The sequence below is a fragment of the Sturnira hondurensis genome, unplaced genomic scaffold (assembly GCF_014824575.4).
Source record: "Sturnira hondurensis isolate 20B ecotype Veracruz unplaced genomic scaffold, ASM1482457v3 Scaffold0025484, whole genome shotgun sequence".
Classification (NCBI taxonomy): domain Eukaryota; kingdom Metazoa; phylum Chordata; class Mammalia; order Chiroptera; family Phyllostomidae; genus Sturnira; species Sturnira hondurensis.
In genome coordinates, this window is record NW_028098115.1 from 90,784 (window position 1) to 107,973 (window position 17,190).

Genomic DNA, 17,190 nt, shown 5'->3' on the forward strand with positions numbered 1-17,190 from the left:
TCATATGTACATCAAATTATACTCTAATTCACTGACATAAGCACAAAAACTCCAAACAAGTTAATACAAGGGCAAATACATAAATATATAGAAATAAATGTATAAACGCAAATAACAAACTGCAGACACACCTTACCACTTCCTGAGGCCAAAATCTTCACATAAATATATTGGCAAATATAGCAAAATATCAACATAAATGAATATATATATATAGGCATAAATGCCAAAACCCAGTGACATATAGTATATAATATAGTTACTTTTATGCATATGCATAAACATATAGCTCAGTCAGAAATAGCTCAGACGCAAACATATTGTGATCTACAAAACACCCAATAATATTGTGACCTTTCCAATACTAGTAAAAATTCAACAGCTCACAATGAAATTGAGTTTAATAAAATGCTTATGCTCTTAAATAACACAAACAGAAGAAATCAGACTCTAAAGCCATCCTCAGTGCCACTGAGTTTCTTAAAAATGTGAAAACAACTTCAAAGACTTGATAGCACACAGAGTTGGTGACTCCTATCTAAAAGATTATGTACTAAATGAAGTCACTGAAACTAACCAGGGAACCAATCTGGAAAGTGAATTAAATTCTTTTTACTTTAAAGGCCCTGCTACAGACTTGCTGCTGCTCTAATTCCCGACTTGGGGATGCAAAACTAAAAAAGGTGTTGCTGGGTTCGGGTGCTGTGGGAGAACCCACAAAAAATGGTCTGAACTGAAAATCTCCATCTCCACCACCACAATTTTGAGCTGGAATACTGTCCAAAGGAAACTTGGATTTGTTCCCTAGAAGGAAAAAAAAGAAGGGGAAAAACTTAAGCATCTATTTATTTACAGATATTTAGGGCCAAAAGATAAAAGTCATTCAATAAATATTTTAACAGAACTCAACTCATACAAGATGGATAAAATATAAAACTAAGGTTGGATCATGAAAGGACCATCAATGGCCTCCAAACCCTCTCCCCAACCACAGGATATATCATACCTTCCTCTGTGATGCAGTTTCTAATTATAGCCATCACCTCATCACCAAAAGTAATTTGACATAATGAAATATGTTTTTAGTAGAGCTAGAACTTATAATATCATAATTTTATTCATTTGTTATATAATCTAGTTCAAAGGAATAGAATATATGTGTGTATGTGTATATAAAATCTGCTGTCTCAGGTTCTTTAACAGTAGTTTTTTAAGATTGCCATAAATATTCCAGGAAATATATGACAGCTTGAAAAACTGGCACATACTCATGACCTGAGATCAATTGGAATAGCCTTAAGAAAAATCAGACTATAGATCTGATTAAACAAGCATTTAACAACTTCCATTGGATGCCCCCTGGGTTTCTACAAGTTTTAAAAGGAACACAAAACTAAAGGAGAATGCTGACTATATCTGCTTCAAGCCAAAAATGGTAGTAAGAGGTAAAAGTAAAAAGGTAATTGTGCACAAAAAGAGGAACCAGAAAGAATTGGTGAATATGAAACAAATCAAAATAAATGTGGAGAGTGACAAGGAAAAAATAAGAACCTACAATGCCCATATACAATAATACTTGATTCACTGCATCTGCAAAGGCACCTAACAAGCAGAAAAGGGCTGCTATCACTTTAGAATGTACACTTCCAGAGGATACAAATCCTATCTGCATAATCTTTACATCCTCATTGCCTAGAATTATTCCTAGCAACCTGGAACATAAAACATATTTGATAAATAATTGATGAATGGATGACTAAAGAAAAAATCAACCAACAATAACAAGAACTGTGCAATCAGCATTACCCTGTGAAAGTAAGTGAAACATGGCCTTCTTGGTGGATCACAAATGGTTAAAAGTATGGGCACTGAAGAGAGCTCTGTGACCTTGACCAATTTAATTAAACTTCCTGTACCTCAGATTTTTTAATCTGTAAAGTAGGGATAATAATAATATGTGCCCTACAAAGTTATTTAAATAACATGAATACATATAGAATTATAACAATACCAAGCACTTGGTAAGGAATTAAATAGCAGCTAATACTATTGTTATTACTACAACTAAATAGCTTTCATTTAGAGTATCAGTTTATGACATTTTCTTTTGAAGAGATATACTCTCTGTTCAAATTGAAGCCATAACTTAAACATAAGCAAATACAATAGATAAAGCAATGATGTATAGAATAGACATGGATGAAGAATCCAGAGCCTTTGAAGTCTCCTTGACTCCACTGACTACTTGACACCATGCAAAACACAATGTGAAAAATCACTGATTTAAAGAACAGATATTAGATAATTAATTACCTGTCTTTCCTTACCTAATGGGAAGCCAAAAATACCAGACTGTGAAATCATGGATGGCTCAAGGGTACCTTCCTGATTAGCAATAGTGATGTTTCGTAGCCTAAGGCTATCATAGAGGCCTTGGAGCTTTTGATACTGCCGATTTCGCTCCATAAGTTTCTCAGAGATGTCACTGAACTTTTTCTTATATTCTTCTAGCACTTTCTTCATGGAGGTGACTTCCCCTTTCATAGAGGTCAATTCTACATCCTTGCTCTGTATTTGCTGAGTATATATCTTCTCGATCTGCTTCAGATGGCCCTCAGCCTTGCTGAATTTGTATTCTTGATAGAGACGCTCCTGATGTACCTATCCCAAGAGAGAGGGAAAAAAGATTTTTAAGGTAATAAAACAAAAGTTTTATATTGTAAAACTTTACACAAATACAAAACGAAAAAATGCTTATCCTGGAGTATAAATAGTGTTTAGAACCAGGTTAAAAAGCAATCAGGATGTATAATAGGATGATTATTATAGAAAATAATATGTTAATGCATAGAAAAAAATCTGGAGGAATACTCTGAAACCACTACCATTATACCAATAAAAGAAGTGGGTATTTGTCTAAGCTTAGCAATTGACATATAGTCCAAAAGTTTTTAAAAAATGCAATTCTATGTTTCAAGTAAACCATACTGTGGAGAACAGATTATAAGATAGCCTCCACAACTGAGAAGGGTGGAAATGGGAGGGAGGGGGGAGGATGGGGGGTGGGATGGGATGGGAGTAATAGACAGAAAACTGTACTTGAAAAATAATTAAATAAAAAATTGGGAAAAAAACCAAAAACCAAAAAACAACAACAACAACAAAAAGATATTCCTTATAGTATTTTCTGTACTTTTGAAAAAAAATAAGATAGCCTCCAATTATAAGATAGCCTCTCAAATAAGATTGCCTCTTGGTACTTATTCCCCTCCACCACCCCTGAGAGTGGATGGGACCTGTGACTAAAACACAGAAAAAAAAATGACAAATGTCATTTCATGAGTACATTATATAAAAATATAAGATGTGTCTTTCTAGCATTCTCATTCTCTTGGGGAATTGTGGAAGCATGCAGCCCGATGGGAAGGCCCACAAGGCAAGTAAGTAACTGAGAGCAGCTTCTGGGCAATAGCCAGCAAAATACTGAGATCACAATGAACCTACTCATAGATGTTACACCCTTCACAAAATTAACTCAAAATGGATCACAAACCTGAACATAAAATATAGAACTATAAAATTCCTACATGATAACATAGGAGAAAATCTAAATGACCCTGGGTTTGGTGGTGACTTTATATACAACACCAAAAGCAGTATCCATAAAAAAAATGATAAGCTGGACTTTATTAAAATTAAAATTTTCTGCTCTGTGAAAGATAATATCAAAAGAATAAAAAGACAAGCCACAAACAAATAGAAAAACTTGCAAAGGACATACCCAAAATGTACAAAGAATCCTTAAAATTAAACAATAAGAAAACAACCCAATTAAGATGCACAGATGGCAAATAAGAAAATGAAAAGATACTACACATCTCATGTCATCAGGAAAATGCAAATTAAAACAACAATAAGATACCACTACACACCTACCAGAATAGCCAAAATCCAGAACAATAACAACAGCAAATGCTTGTAAGAATGTGGAGCCAAAAGAACTCTCAGTCATTGCTGGTAGAAACACAAAATGTTACAGCCACTTTGGAAGAGATTGGCAGTTTCTTGCAAAACGAAACCTACTCTTACAATACAATCCAGCAATCATGTCCCTTGGTATTTACCCAAAGGAGTAGAAAACTTTTGTCCTGTACACAGATGTTTACAGGAGCTTTATTTGTTAATTACCAAAACTTGGAAGCAACTACAATGTCCTTGAGGAAATGAATGGATAAATAAACTCTGATGAAATGAAAAATTATTCAACACTAAAAAGAAATAAACTATCACACCTTAAAGGCCTAGTACTAAGTGAAAGGAGTCAGTCTGAAAAGGCTACAAACTGTATGATTCCAATTATATGACAGTTTGGAAAAGGCAAAACTATGGAGACAGTAAAAAGATCAGTGCTTGAGGGTAAGAAGGGATGAATAAGTGGTATACAGAGGATTTTTAGGGCAGTAAAACTCCTCTGCATGACATCGTCGTGGTAAAATATATGTTGTTATACATTTGTCCAAACTCATAGAATGTATGACACAAAGAAAGAACCCTAACATAAATTACAATCTTTGGACGACAGAGATATGTCAATGTAGGCCAGGAAATGTCTGAACCTTCTCAATTTTGCTATGAACCTAAAACTGCTTTAAAAATAAAGTCCATTAAAAACAAAAACAACAACTGAGTCCCTCAGTCTAACAGTCCTCAAAGAAGCGACTCTTGCCAACAACCACATGAACCTGGAAATAGATCCTTCCTGAGTCAAGGTTCACACACTGCAGCCCCTGTCAACACCTTGATTACAGCCTTGTGAGACCCTGAGCAGAGTCCAAGCCTGAACTCATGATCCACAGAAACTGAGACAATAAATGCATGTTATTTTAAGCAACTAAAATTTTTTAAGCTGCTAATTTTGTTTCATAGCCAAAGACAACTTACTACACATAGAAAACAATTTTGGCTTATTTTGGATTCACTATCCTTTTAAATATTGACAGAAAGTAAAATATGAATGTTCTCCTTTTTTTTTTAACAATTTTGAATTTGCCTATTCTATGTAGTTGGATGTAACTCCACCAAGTCTGGATTATTTGTCCCTACTATGTGGTCTCACAGCACTCTATACTTCCCTTATCATTGTAGACATTAAAAATGTATTGTAAATGTCTGCTGTTTTTTCTTAATGTTTAGCACCACTAAACTGCACCATCCTTGAAGCTCATACTTTGTTCATTATTGTATACCCAGCACCTGAGAAGGTGCATAAAATATAAATGTTTCAAGAGACTCAAAAATATGTTAAATAATTAAATAAAAAATAAATAAATGAAGTAAAGAAAATTCATTTCTGGCTAACTTACTAACCCATTCACTGGTTTCCTCCATATCTGACATAATGAAAACAGTATCACATGTACATGTTCAATAAATACTAACCCCCAAATAGTAATCTACTTTAATATACAAGGTCTATTCATTCAGTCAACTATTTACTGAGACTTAAGACCAGTAACTATGATGGTAACTGAGGACCCTGTGATATACAGGAATCCAAACCTAACCCAAAGAACTCTCCCAACTAGAGGAGATGACAAGTATGTAGGTAATTACAATACAGTATTAATAATACAATATAAGCAACCATAAGATGATACAGGAGTATGTAAAGGAGACACCTTGCTCAAAATAATATAATGAAACTATTTACCTCACAGATGACAAATAAAACCTTTAAAAAGCATTATTACAAATACACATAAAAGAATATAAATCAAAGATATGGTTAAAATTCTCCATTTCTTTCTCCAAGGAAGGTTTTTCTAAGGAGGCACCAAAAGCAGATATCAAAAAGGGAAAGAATTACAGTTGTGAATTTGATGACAAAAATGATGATATACCATTTTAATAACCTAGAAATAAATATGATATAATGTAATCATTAAATTATGATTACATAGAGTCCTGGCTGGTGTGGCTCAGTGGATTAAGTGCCTACCTCCAGACCAAAAGTTTGCCGGTCTGATTCTCAGGCAGGGCACATGCCTGGGTTGCAGGACAGGTCCCCAGTTTGGGGGCATGCAAGAGGCAACCAATCAATATTTCCCTTGTATATCAATGTCTCACTACTTCTAAAAATAAATAATATAAAGTCTTCTCTCAAAAAATAAATAAATAAAGTCTTAAAAAAAGAAATGCTATGAATTTGATGTTAAGAATGTTCATCATGCCCTGACAGGTGTGGCTCAGTTAGTTGGGCATTGTTCCATAAAGTGAAAGGTTGCAGGTTCAATTCCTAGTCAGGGCATATGCCTGGGTTGTGGGTTCAGTCCCTGGTCAGGGCACATATGATCAATGTTCCTCTCTCTCTTTCTCCCCCCTTTCCTTCCCATTCTTCTAAAAATAAATAAATAATATTTTTTTAAAAAAGAAAAATGTTCATCACATCATTTTTTAATAACTTGGAAATAAATCATGTTATAATGCAACCATTAAAATTATTATTATAGAAAATTTACTTTAAAAATATTCAATACAATTTTCATAATATGCATAATATATAGTCAACTTCTGGTCACAAAACAGCATGTGTGGTATTATCCTACTTTTGTAAAGAGAAAAATATATATTTATATTTTAAATACAGAAAAAGTAATACACAACATATCAACAATGGTTATCAAGGAGTGATGGAATTATGTTTTTTTAAATTTTCTTTCTTTTGGATTTTTAGCAATAAACATATTAATTTTGAAGAAAACAATTATGAAAAAGAAAGTTTTCCATTCATTCATAAAAAATAAATACAAAAACAAGTGAAAAAAACATTGGAAATTTCCACATATGCCTCAAATCACACTCTCCAAAGAAACTAGCCTAAGCACCAACCTGGTATGTCCAGAAGGCCAGTGCTCGGGAACTAATGTCCAACACAATCTCAGGTCGAAGACCAGCCAGTACCATGGCTTTATATTCCTCTGATGGACTGAGTTCCGTGCGGACAATATCTAGCTTTCCAGAAAGGGTACTGTTGCAGGCAGGGCAGATAGCTGGCGAACGACTAAACTCGCCACTGCCATGCTGATCACAGAAAATGTGAGAGCAGGCAGTGACCCATGCATAACCAGAGAGTTTGATGCGGCATTTTCGATAATTACAAAGCAGCATGTCTTCACACAAAGACATAATAGATATTGAGGTCCTAGATTCCGAAATGAATCCTAATATGGGGTAAATGAAAATGTCAAATAAATCAAATTGCAGTAAAAATTAAATATGTAAGCCAAAAAAGTTCTACTTTTGTGATAATAACGCACATTTATGTTTTTTGCATTATAATTAATGTATTATTAATATATTGATTTTAGTCAACTCAATCATATTAATAGTGCTCCTTTTTGCAAACCACTACAAAGGTCTTGACAAAAATTTTAATGAAACAATCAAAGACACAGGTGATTCCAAATCTTAGTAAAATAAAAAATAATATGTACATAGGAGAAAGGATTTAGGAAAGCTTACAAAGAACACACTAATAAAAAATTAATTAGTGCTTTTTATCATTCTCAATACATAAACAAAAACCTAAATTTATTCCCCATTCACATGCTAGAATATTTTGGCATTAGTTCTCACACCTGGAAGATATAAAAGCCCAGGAACTGATTTCAGGCATTCTTCTGTGCAAACTATTTTAAGGTTTTTCATATATGCTGATTTCTCAGATTCTTTACCTACAGAGTAGTAGTAACCTGATAGTATTAAATGGGAACTAACCTAATTCATTCAAATAATTGACCATGAAAGGAGCATGAAAGTCTGTATAAAAGCAGATTTTTTTAAATCATGGGATCAACAATTCACCTGTTAATATAACTACTATTCAGCAGTATGCTTCTATTTAGAACATTTGTAAAACTAAACGTTCATGTAAAACTAAATTGATAAAGTTACTTTTCAATTATACTGTCTACTCTCATTGGAATTTTACTAACCCACCCCAGGCAGCAGTCTTCTACATACACTAAAATAAGACATATATACCTATTTTTTTAAATATAAACACACACACACACACCAATTAGACACCAAGGAAAAAAAGGTTCAGATCTCAAATGAAAAATTCTGTCACGAATGTCGCATGGGTCTCAGGGGCGAACAAGGACGCTGCGGCACCTTTACCCCAATGTCGCCGCACTGTGCGTCTGCAACACATATATGGCACCTGCAGCCTTACTACGAGGCCTAGTTTACCTCCAGCAGGGTCACGGGCAAGGGGGAAGCAGAAGAGCTGGGAACAGCTTTGAAGCTGAGACCTTTCTCAGGAAGAGCGCGAGGGGCAGCTTATTCCAAATTTCCCACGAGATGAGGGAAAGAGCCAATATAATGAGTTGTGCAAATTTATCACCAAATTTTTGAAGCTTAGATTCACAGCAACATCACTCTAAAATTTTCATTCTGTTTTCTGCGCTAAGTCAGAGGAAATAATTCTAATTACCTACCTAACCTGAGGCGCCAAAAAAGGCGGGAAAATGCACTTGCCTCCACAACTCCCTCCACAAGAAAACTCGCTGAGCCCCCCCACTACGTAAGAGAGCGCATGCGCAGAGTCGCCCCAGAGCCTGCTGGGAGGTGAGCAAAGTTCCAGCCGCTCAGGATGCTGGGATTTGCCCAATTTGGGCCTCGCATCTACTGGGCATGCGTGTTTCAGGTGCTGTGAGGACGCGAATCCGATTGAGTCTGGTCTAGGTTTCCCAATTGGGAGACCCGCAGACACTGATTGAGTGCCCTTTACTGTCCTCCATCTTAAATGGGGGTAACATTTGATGTCAGTCTCTTGAAGGGCAGAGGCGGCCAGTTAAGAAGCTAACAGAGCTGCTTACAAGTACACAGGTGTTTGTCCTGGGAACAATGTGCGGAGTAGCAACTGGGCGGCACAGGCTTTCTTAGTTTCAGAAAAAAATTCCCCTAAATTGTGCCATACCTATCACAGTTAAATTTTAATCAGTTAAAATTAGCCAGCTATCACCTTCATGTTGAGGTAGACTCCTGCCATTTTATTTTTTGTGCATCTTGAAATGGATATCTTTCCAGCTTTTACACAACCTCTATATAGATGTAAACAAAATAAAACTTGCCTTGCTTGAGAACATTCATTACAGCACTTGAAATGAAGCAACAGGATCAGGTCCAACCTGCCTGGACCTGCTTGTAACTGTTTAAATGTTGGTACCCGTTTGATCCTAATGCTGTTACTTGTAACTTTTCCTGATCTAACTACATGATTTTAACTGTGGAAGGGTTCTCCAGAGATAAGCCTTAATGCTGTTTTTGTAGTCATCTTTTCAGATGATGTGATTCCAGTATGAATTTGTAAGATGCAATCCAATGAATCAGCAACATAATGGATCCCAAGCCCTGCAAAGCCTTTATGGGTCATGAATCTGTAATACTAAACCTTTCTTCTTCAAACAAAGATTCATCCTAATTAAATAACTTTCTACTAGTTTCCTTCCTTTTTTTACACTTCCTAAAATGTCTATCTTCTGAAAATTTAGGGAGTGGTACAAATTGGATTTAAAAAATTGATGTTCATGTGTAAAATGTAATCCTTAACATCTATTTTGTTTATCTGAGCCTTTTGTGCATTTTCTGGATTTGACTTTGCCAAATGTACAAACATTAAAATACAGAAGGATACAATGCTATTTAAAGGCATAAAACACAAAGCATCCAAATTTCACCAGCACAAGTACCTAACTTGGTGATTCTAGCCAAGTTACCTTTGTTCTTCGATATCCCTTCCTAGTTCATTAAGATTATTCCACTGATTCCCAAAACCTAGTGTCCTCCATACCATTTTCTGTTTCCTCTTCACAACCCATTTAGCCAGAAGCCTGTAGGAGTAATTAGATATAGATACAGATATAGATATAGATATAGATATATAGATATACCCATATATATAGATATAGATACATACACACACACATCTATATAAAAGGGGCCCTACAAAGTATTTTATCACAGTAGTCTGTAATACCAGGAACTAACCTTCTTGTTGGCATGTGTCCTATTCCTTCATAGCACAGATAAACCCTTCACTGGCTTGTTTCTAAGGTGCTCCTAGAGATAAGATCACTGAAATCAGTCAAAGCTGAGATACAAAGAGACCCATTCACCAAAGTTTTTAATTTTTTTCATATAAACATACGAAACATTGAAACACATTGATTTTAGAGGGGAAAAGAGAAACATCAGTGCAAGAGAGAAACAGATCAGTTGCCTCCCATTTGTGCCCTGACTGGTAATTGAACCCACAAGCTAGGTATGTGCCCAGATGGGAAATCAAACCGCCAAACTTTTAATGTACAGGACAACCCTCCAACCAACTGAGCCACACTAGCAAGGGCTCACCAAAGTTTTTAAAATATTGACTATTAAATATCAAGCATATCAAACATGTACACATGACCATCGCTCAGCTTTAATAAACCCAAACCTTTCTTACTGTTGATACATTTTAATGAACACATTACAGATACAATTGAAGGCTTCCCTGTGTATTCCTCAACCACATTTTCTCCTACCACTCCAGAAGTAAAACAAGCCAGATTTGGGTGCTTATCATTCTCATACATGTTTTTAGACTTTACGTGTATATGTGTACATATCAGTCTTTGTTTTCATGTTCTAAAACAACTAAATCTTATCGCTTAGTACATATTAGCCATTTTAACTCATCATTGTTTTTGAGATGTAGTCAATACACATATTCTGTATTCATCTAAACAACCAAATACTACAAATATACAATTTATGCATTTTCTAATGGACACTGGTTTCCAGTTTTTACAGTTAAAAACAATACTGACATGAATTTTCTGGACATGTCTCCTTGAGCACACATGACAAGCATTCTTGTAGAAAGTAATACCCAGAGATTGGGTTAATGTATAAGTATCTTCAAGCAGACTAGTTGTCGCCAAACCACACTCCAAAGTATGACTTAAATTTCACTGCCACCAGCGAAGATGAAAGTCCCTTGCTCCAGATCCATCAGCACATGAAAGGGTCAGGTTTTCTGTTTTAATTTTTGCCCATCTGATGGCAGTGAAATGGCTATCTCAATGTTGTTTTAATTTGTAATTTTGATTAGTAGTGAGATTAAGCATCTCTTCATGTGAACTCAGAAGTCTTCGTCTGTGACTTGCCCATTTACATCCTTTGATTATTTCCTTGATTTATATGGAATTTTTTGTCAGTTACCTGGCACACAAATATATCACTTCCCTTTTTGTGCTTATATCTACTCCAATGTCATATCTTTGCGTTTCTATAGGTTTAAAATTCTCCTTTTGTTCTTTAATCCATTTTTCTTAACATAAAGAGTCTAGATAAACAGCACAAGTTGTGCTTGTACACCACTAATATCATTTAGTTACAAGTTATATTCACCTTTCAAAAATGATATATTTTTTAAATTTCTATATATTGATTTTAGAGACAGGAATGAGGAGAAAGATGGATTTGTTGCCACACTTATATTTATGCATTCATTGGTTGATTTTTGTATGTGCCAAACCCACAACACTGGCACATTGGAACCAACTGAGCTTCCCAGCCAGGGCCTCAACATGACATTTTTCCAGAAGCTTGATTTTAATCTTGTATAGATATTCTAAATACTTATCACTATATTGTGAGATGTTTTCCTTCCCATTATCTTTGAATCTCGGACTGTTAGCATCATCTACTTTAAAACTAATTTGATACTTTTAATAGAAGAATCTTAATCTAAAGAATAGGTTTCATATTCTAACAGAATTTATCAGAGTTGCAGACCATTTGTGTGCTTCTGGTATAAGCATGAGTATTAAATTTCATTCCAAAACACAGTGAGGTATACCAGACTTCCAAAATTTGAATGTGTACTTTATACACTTTGCATGTTAAATATACTTTCATGGGTGTAAGTACAGTATATAGGGTAGAAACTTCCCTGTACTTTATCTTAGCCAACTGAGAATATTTCAACACTAAATATAAACCAGAAATAATGACTTTTTAACCATACTTATGTGCAATTTAAACCAATGATAAATATCCATGCAGTAAGGTTATAAAGTGTTCATAATAAAAGATTTTCTGTTAAATATCAGAAAGCTTTTATATACCTATTTCTCACATACATAGGGTGTTTTCGCAGCTATTCTTTATTGCCTCTTTTTTTAATTTAATTCTTGTTCAAGTACAGTTTTCTGTCTTATATTCCCAGCCCTGCTCTCCCCCCCAGTGCCCCCCACCTTAGTTATTGTCCATGTGTCCTTTATGCTTGTTCATGTGAGTCCTTCCCCCTTTCCCCTATGATTCTCTCCTCTCTCCCCTCTGGTCCCTGTCAGCCTGTTCCATATTTGAGTGTCATTGGTCATATTTTGCTTGTTTGTTTTGTTGTTTAGATTCCTGTTAACGGTGATATCATATGGTATTTGTCTTTCACCACCTGGCTTATTTCACTCAGCATAATGCTTTCCAGTTCTTAAAGGAATCAAACATCATAACCAGACATTAAGAGTTTTAAGTAGACTCACTGGTACCCTGATAGTTTAATGTACCTATATATACATTTTTCATAAGAGTCAAAACTTACATCCCAATTATTCTATGTAGATGTCTTGCTGAAATCTCATTAAAATGGTTGCCATTTTCCAGGGATTAAAAAATAATAAAATCAGTGGAGATTTTTATTTATTTCAAATATTTTTTGAGCATTTATTCTAGGATAAAGGATAAGGAAATTATCCTGCTTTCATGAAGTTACAATCTAGCAAAGAATCTAAGGATAAACGAAAATATTTTACTTTTCCCTTTGTTTGCAGCCTGTTATATTTTTTGCAAGTTGATTCTGTAAATGATTCTGATGAGAAAAGTCAGCTTCCCTCTTAATTTGAAGAATCATCTTCACCTTCATACTGCAAAAAAAAGAGTATTTTTAATATTGCCCTAAATATGTGAATAATCACTTGGTAGAAAACTAAGTAAACCATTCAAAATTTAAACATGAATGACTTCAGTAATTCACTAGAGCTCTTTCTTACATAGCCATAGATTGGTGCTATTCAAATATTATTGCAATCAAAGGGTTCTTTATAAACTATATCTTTATGTCACCCTGGCTGGTGTGGCTCAGTGGATTGGGCACTGGCCTGCAAACCAAGAAGGTCACCAGTTCAATTCTCAGTCAGGGAACATGCCTGGGTTGTGGGCCTTGTCCTCAGCTGGGGGTGTGCAAGATGCAACTCATTGTTTCTCTCGCACGTCAATGTTTCTTTTTCCCTTCCCTTCCCCTCTCTCTAAAGATAAATACTGGTAAGTAAAATTTTTAGAACACCTATATCCTCATGTTTTAAAATTAATTTAGTTTTTTTAATCACAGGTAAATTTTCTTAATCCAGCATTACCATCTGCTTTGTAATTGTTTGACTCCGCAAAAATCAGAAGGCACTAATGGACAGCCAACCCATCCCACAGTGCTCTGAGTGAAGACAAGTCAGCTTAGATGTATGATGGACTAAAATCCCACTGCATAAGGCTCCAAGCAGTGAGAGGAACAGCCATCAAAGCTTACCTTCAACCATTTTAACAAACATTTTAATAAATGGTCTAAGAAATCGTTTTTAAAAACATCGTGTGACTCTTATAGGAATTTTTAAACACCTAAATTTTTAAAGTCAGTCAAGAATGAAAAGAACCATTAAATATCAACTGGTCCAGCTAGATAAAAAAATGAAGAATTAGATGATAAACCAGTGGCAAAAATGATTAACTAAAGAAAATGTTATCTGACCAATTATATAAAGATACAGACTATAGTCCTTACTACCATATTTGCTTAATTCTAGAATTAAATTAGGCTTTAAAGTAAAAGATAATGAGGAAGAGGCCAACTGGAAGATGCAGATAAGCAATAAACAGTCTCCACCATGTTATGCAGATGTAAGAAATTGCCAGGTAGTGCAAAATTTAAGATAAACATACATACAAAATCTAAGATAAATATACAACACTGATAAAATAGCAAGCATCTTTTGAGTGTTTACCATATGTTTAACAACATTCTAAGCCCCACACATTTACTGTCTATATTTACTCTTCAAATTCAAGAACTATTCCTTTGAGACAGATACTAGTATTTTCTTCTTTTAAGATATTAAGACACTAAGACACCAAGGTGTTGAGAAACTTGCCAAGGTTACAGAGCTGGTTAAGTGATAGTGGAAGGGTTTGAACCCAGTTTGCCTCCAGAACCCATGTATAACTATTATACTATGCTACCTCTCAACATCTTTACGTAATTCACTTTTTAAAAAGTTCAATTTGTAGCACCTTAGCAGAACTAGCCATGTCACAAAGCTGAATTTTCAAAGATTCATGTGTGTCAATGTATCTCAATTTTAACATAAGCCTTACCATGAAAGAAAAATGCAGTGGGCATCTGTTGTATATCCAGGACTTACAGCACCCAAGAGTTTCAAGGCTGGGAAAGAAGTTTCTGGAAAAAAACTGATATCCAGTTCTGGCCTCCTGAAATTTCATTTCTATAAAAAACATAGCCAAAAGCTAAAAAAGTATTACAAGTGCTGTTGTTACTTGGAATTATCTGTATTTCCTATATTTCACCCTCATATATACCTCCATTCTCTGCTGAAACATGTAAGCACAGGCTAAAAAAAAAATTACAAGCCTGTCCCATATAGACTGCTTAAAATAACTTTTGAAATCATATAATATACGAATACAATAAAGTTAGAAAATACAGGTTAACAAGATCACCCATAGGACCCAATTCTACAGACAATCCCCAGTACTGTAAGTATACCCTTTCAGATGATTTCTCAATAAATAAGTACACACAAAAGTTTCAGCAGAAAAAGGATTATATATTTGCTCTGTCACTTGCTTTTAACTTAATATATTATTAATACCCTTCCATTTCAAGCAACGTTAAACTGTATCATAACTTTTAAGTGACTGAATAATGTTGCGTTACATGATCTTGACAAACCGATTTAACCAACTCAGGAATTCCCTTAATCTTAGACTAGTAAAATAGTGATTAGTTAAAAACTACCAAGTAGTTGATAGAATTTTATCAGTTAACCATGCTTTTTCTGTACTGTTTAAATTTTTTAAAGATTTTATTATTTATTTATTTTAGAGAGAGGAAGAAAGGGGAGAAGAGAGGAAAAAAAGGTCCCCAACTGGGGACCTAGCCTGCAACGCAGGCATGTGCCCTGACCAGGAATCAAACCAGCAAACTTTTGGTTCATAGGCCAGTGCTCAATCCACTAAGCCACAACAGCCAAGCCTGTACTGTTTGAGTTTTTTGATGAAAGATTCTTGACCCTAATTCTGTCTATCTCAAAAAGATCTTTTGGTCAAATAAATCAAAGCACAACAAAGTATTGTAGCATCAAATTTATAAAGATTTAGGAATTACTTGGGATCATGGGATAGATCCCAGTAAGCATTCCAAAAACAGAATACAGTTCAAGTGTTTGCCCTAGCTTTAGTCTGCTCAGAGCATGTGTTTAATCAGGATGATCATCTGAAACACGGACTTAACATGCATTTCATCATGGCAAACTGTAACTGGTGAAGGGCAAACCACCACCCCTTGTCCCCAATCCAGGACAACCCTATTAAGGTTAGAACTAAGGCTTTCTCAATTACCAAATGTCAGCCACTAAGAACACTGAGCCCTAAAACTTGCTAGGTGATTGGAAATTCAAATGAGGTAAAAATTAAGAGTTTTTTTTTTCACACTTACCTCTGGTATCAAATGAATCCATCTCCTAGTGTATCTAGAAACAGAGTCGAGCTGTAGGATATATCAACTACCTAGCCTCATCTGTGCAAAATAAAAAAATTTAAAAATACATAAAGGTTATGATTACAAGACTTGAATGCACAGCAGCCTACTCCACACCCATACAACCTCAAGGAAAATTGTTCATTCTTTATTTGAACTTCCATGTAGTAATGTAAATGGACACATCTATTTGCAAAATGTCATCGAATGCTTGAAGTCAGTATTAGATTAGGCCAGAAACTCTACACAAGCTCAGCTTTTGCTAGAGATTTAAAAGTTTGGGCAAAACTATACAATGAGTCTAACCAACTTCTGAAAGTTTTTAACAGTCAACAATTAACTAAGTTGTTGACTGTTACAACTTTTAACAATTTACAACAATTAACCCTTACAATTAACTAAAGAAAAACCTTCCCTTGACATAGCAAAATTGAATTCACATCACTTGCGGCCAGACTGGCCACAAGATGGCAATATCAGAAATTTTAATTTCCTCTTCCAGAGCTTGAGTGTTATCTGAACTTGAAAGTGAAACTGGACGCAAAATTCATCATAGCAGGCCACCTTCAGATTGTTCCCTATTCTTCACCCAATTATTAATTAGAATTTTTTTCTCTTAATGATCATTTAAAACTTACTAACTAAAATTATTGCGTTACATTTTTTATCATGTCCCTTTCACACAACACTGTGGAGATGAAAAACTTCAGAACCTCGCCCTGACTGGTATGGCTCAGTGGGTTGGGCATCGTCCCGTGAACTTTGGTTCAATTAAGGTCAAGGCATAGGCCAGGTCCCTGATGGACAGGCAACGAATCAATGTTTCCTCTCTCCCTCCCTTCCTTTCTCTTTATAAATAAATAAATATATAAATATATATTATATTTGAGGTTATAATCTCAAATATAATCTAGTTGGAAAAACAGGACTCATGAAAATGAATGTCCATGGTAAGTACCAAATAAGTGGTGGAGACACCAAGTACTGTCAGGAAAGAATCATTGGGCAAGGAAGACTGTACGAAGAAAAATGTAGGTGTTAAGAGAGCCTTAAAATTGCACTTATAATACTGTATTGTATATTTGAAAGTTGCTGAGAGTAGATTTTAAAAGTTCTCATCACAAGAAAAAAAAGGTATTAACTAGGTGTAGTGATGGATCTGAACCAGATTTACTGAGATGATCATTTTGTAATATATACAAATATCGAATCATGTTGTACACCTGAAACTAATATTATCAACTTCTCAATTTTTTACAATTGCACTGACCAGTAGGTTATACCACACACAGCCATGTAAATTAAAATTCAGTTAAAAA

At 34.9% G+C, this 17,190-nt stretch overlaps 1 protein-coding gene and 2 non-coding genes across 4 annotated transcripts; all 3 read right to left on the reverse strand.

Annotated features, from left to right (window-relative positions):
- Positions 1-16,203, reverse strand: CCNB1IP1 (cyclin B1 interacting protein 1). Of its 2 annotated transcripts, none has more exons than XM_037039797.1 (6): positions 15,830-16,203; positions 14,470-14,597; positions 12,861-12,971; positions 6,889-7,220; positions 2,328-2,661; positions 1-804 (listed from the first exon to the last, which is right to left on the reverse strand). In XM_037039797.1, exons 4-6 carry the CDS (start codon positions 7,183-7,185, stop codon positions 602-604), a joined length of 834 nt encoding a protein of 277 aa, XP_036895692.1. In that variant the 5' UTR covers positions 7,186-7,220; positions 12,861-12,971; positions 14,470-14,597; positions 15,830-16,203; the 3' UTR covers positions 1-601. The 2 variants fall into 2 exon arrangements, with proteins under 2 accessions (XP_036895692.1, XP_036895691.1); XM_037039796.1 differs by having other exon boundaries at positions 14,470-14,619.
- Positions 13,473-13,619, reverse strand: LOC118982692 (small nucleolar RNA SNORA79). The gene has a single exon (XR_005065581.1). It is a non-coding gene; the product is annotated as a small nucleolar RNA SNORA79 (small nucleolar RNA).
- On the reverse strand, positions 15,571-15,647 carry LOC118982693 (small nucleolar RNA SNORD126). The gene has a single exon (XR_005065582.1). It is a non-coding gene; the product is annotated as a small nucleolar RNA SNORD126 (small nucleolar RNA).
- Positions 16,204-17,190: the final 987 nt, after the last annotated feature.

What these genes read in the sequence shown, in the direction of transcription:
- CCNB1IP1 (XM_037039797.1), bottom strand. Translation starts at nt 7,185, where the DNA reads ATGTCTTTGTGTGAAGACATGCTGCTTTGTAATTATCGAAAATGCCGC. An exon ending in TGGCCTTCTGGACATACCAG is followed by an intron (nt 2,662 to 6,888) that starts GTTGGTGCTTAG and finishes CTCTTGGGATAG; the next exon opens with GTACATCAGGAGCGTCTCTA. An exon ending in TATTTTTGGCTTCCCATTAG is followed by an intron (nt 805 to 2,327) that starts GTAAGGAAAGAC and finishes TTTTCCTTCTAG; the next exon opens with GGAACAAATCCAAGTTTCCT.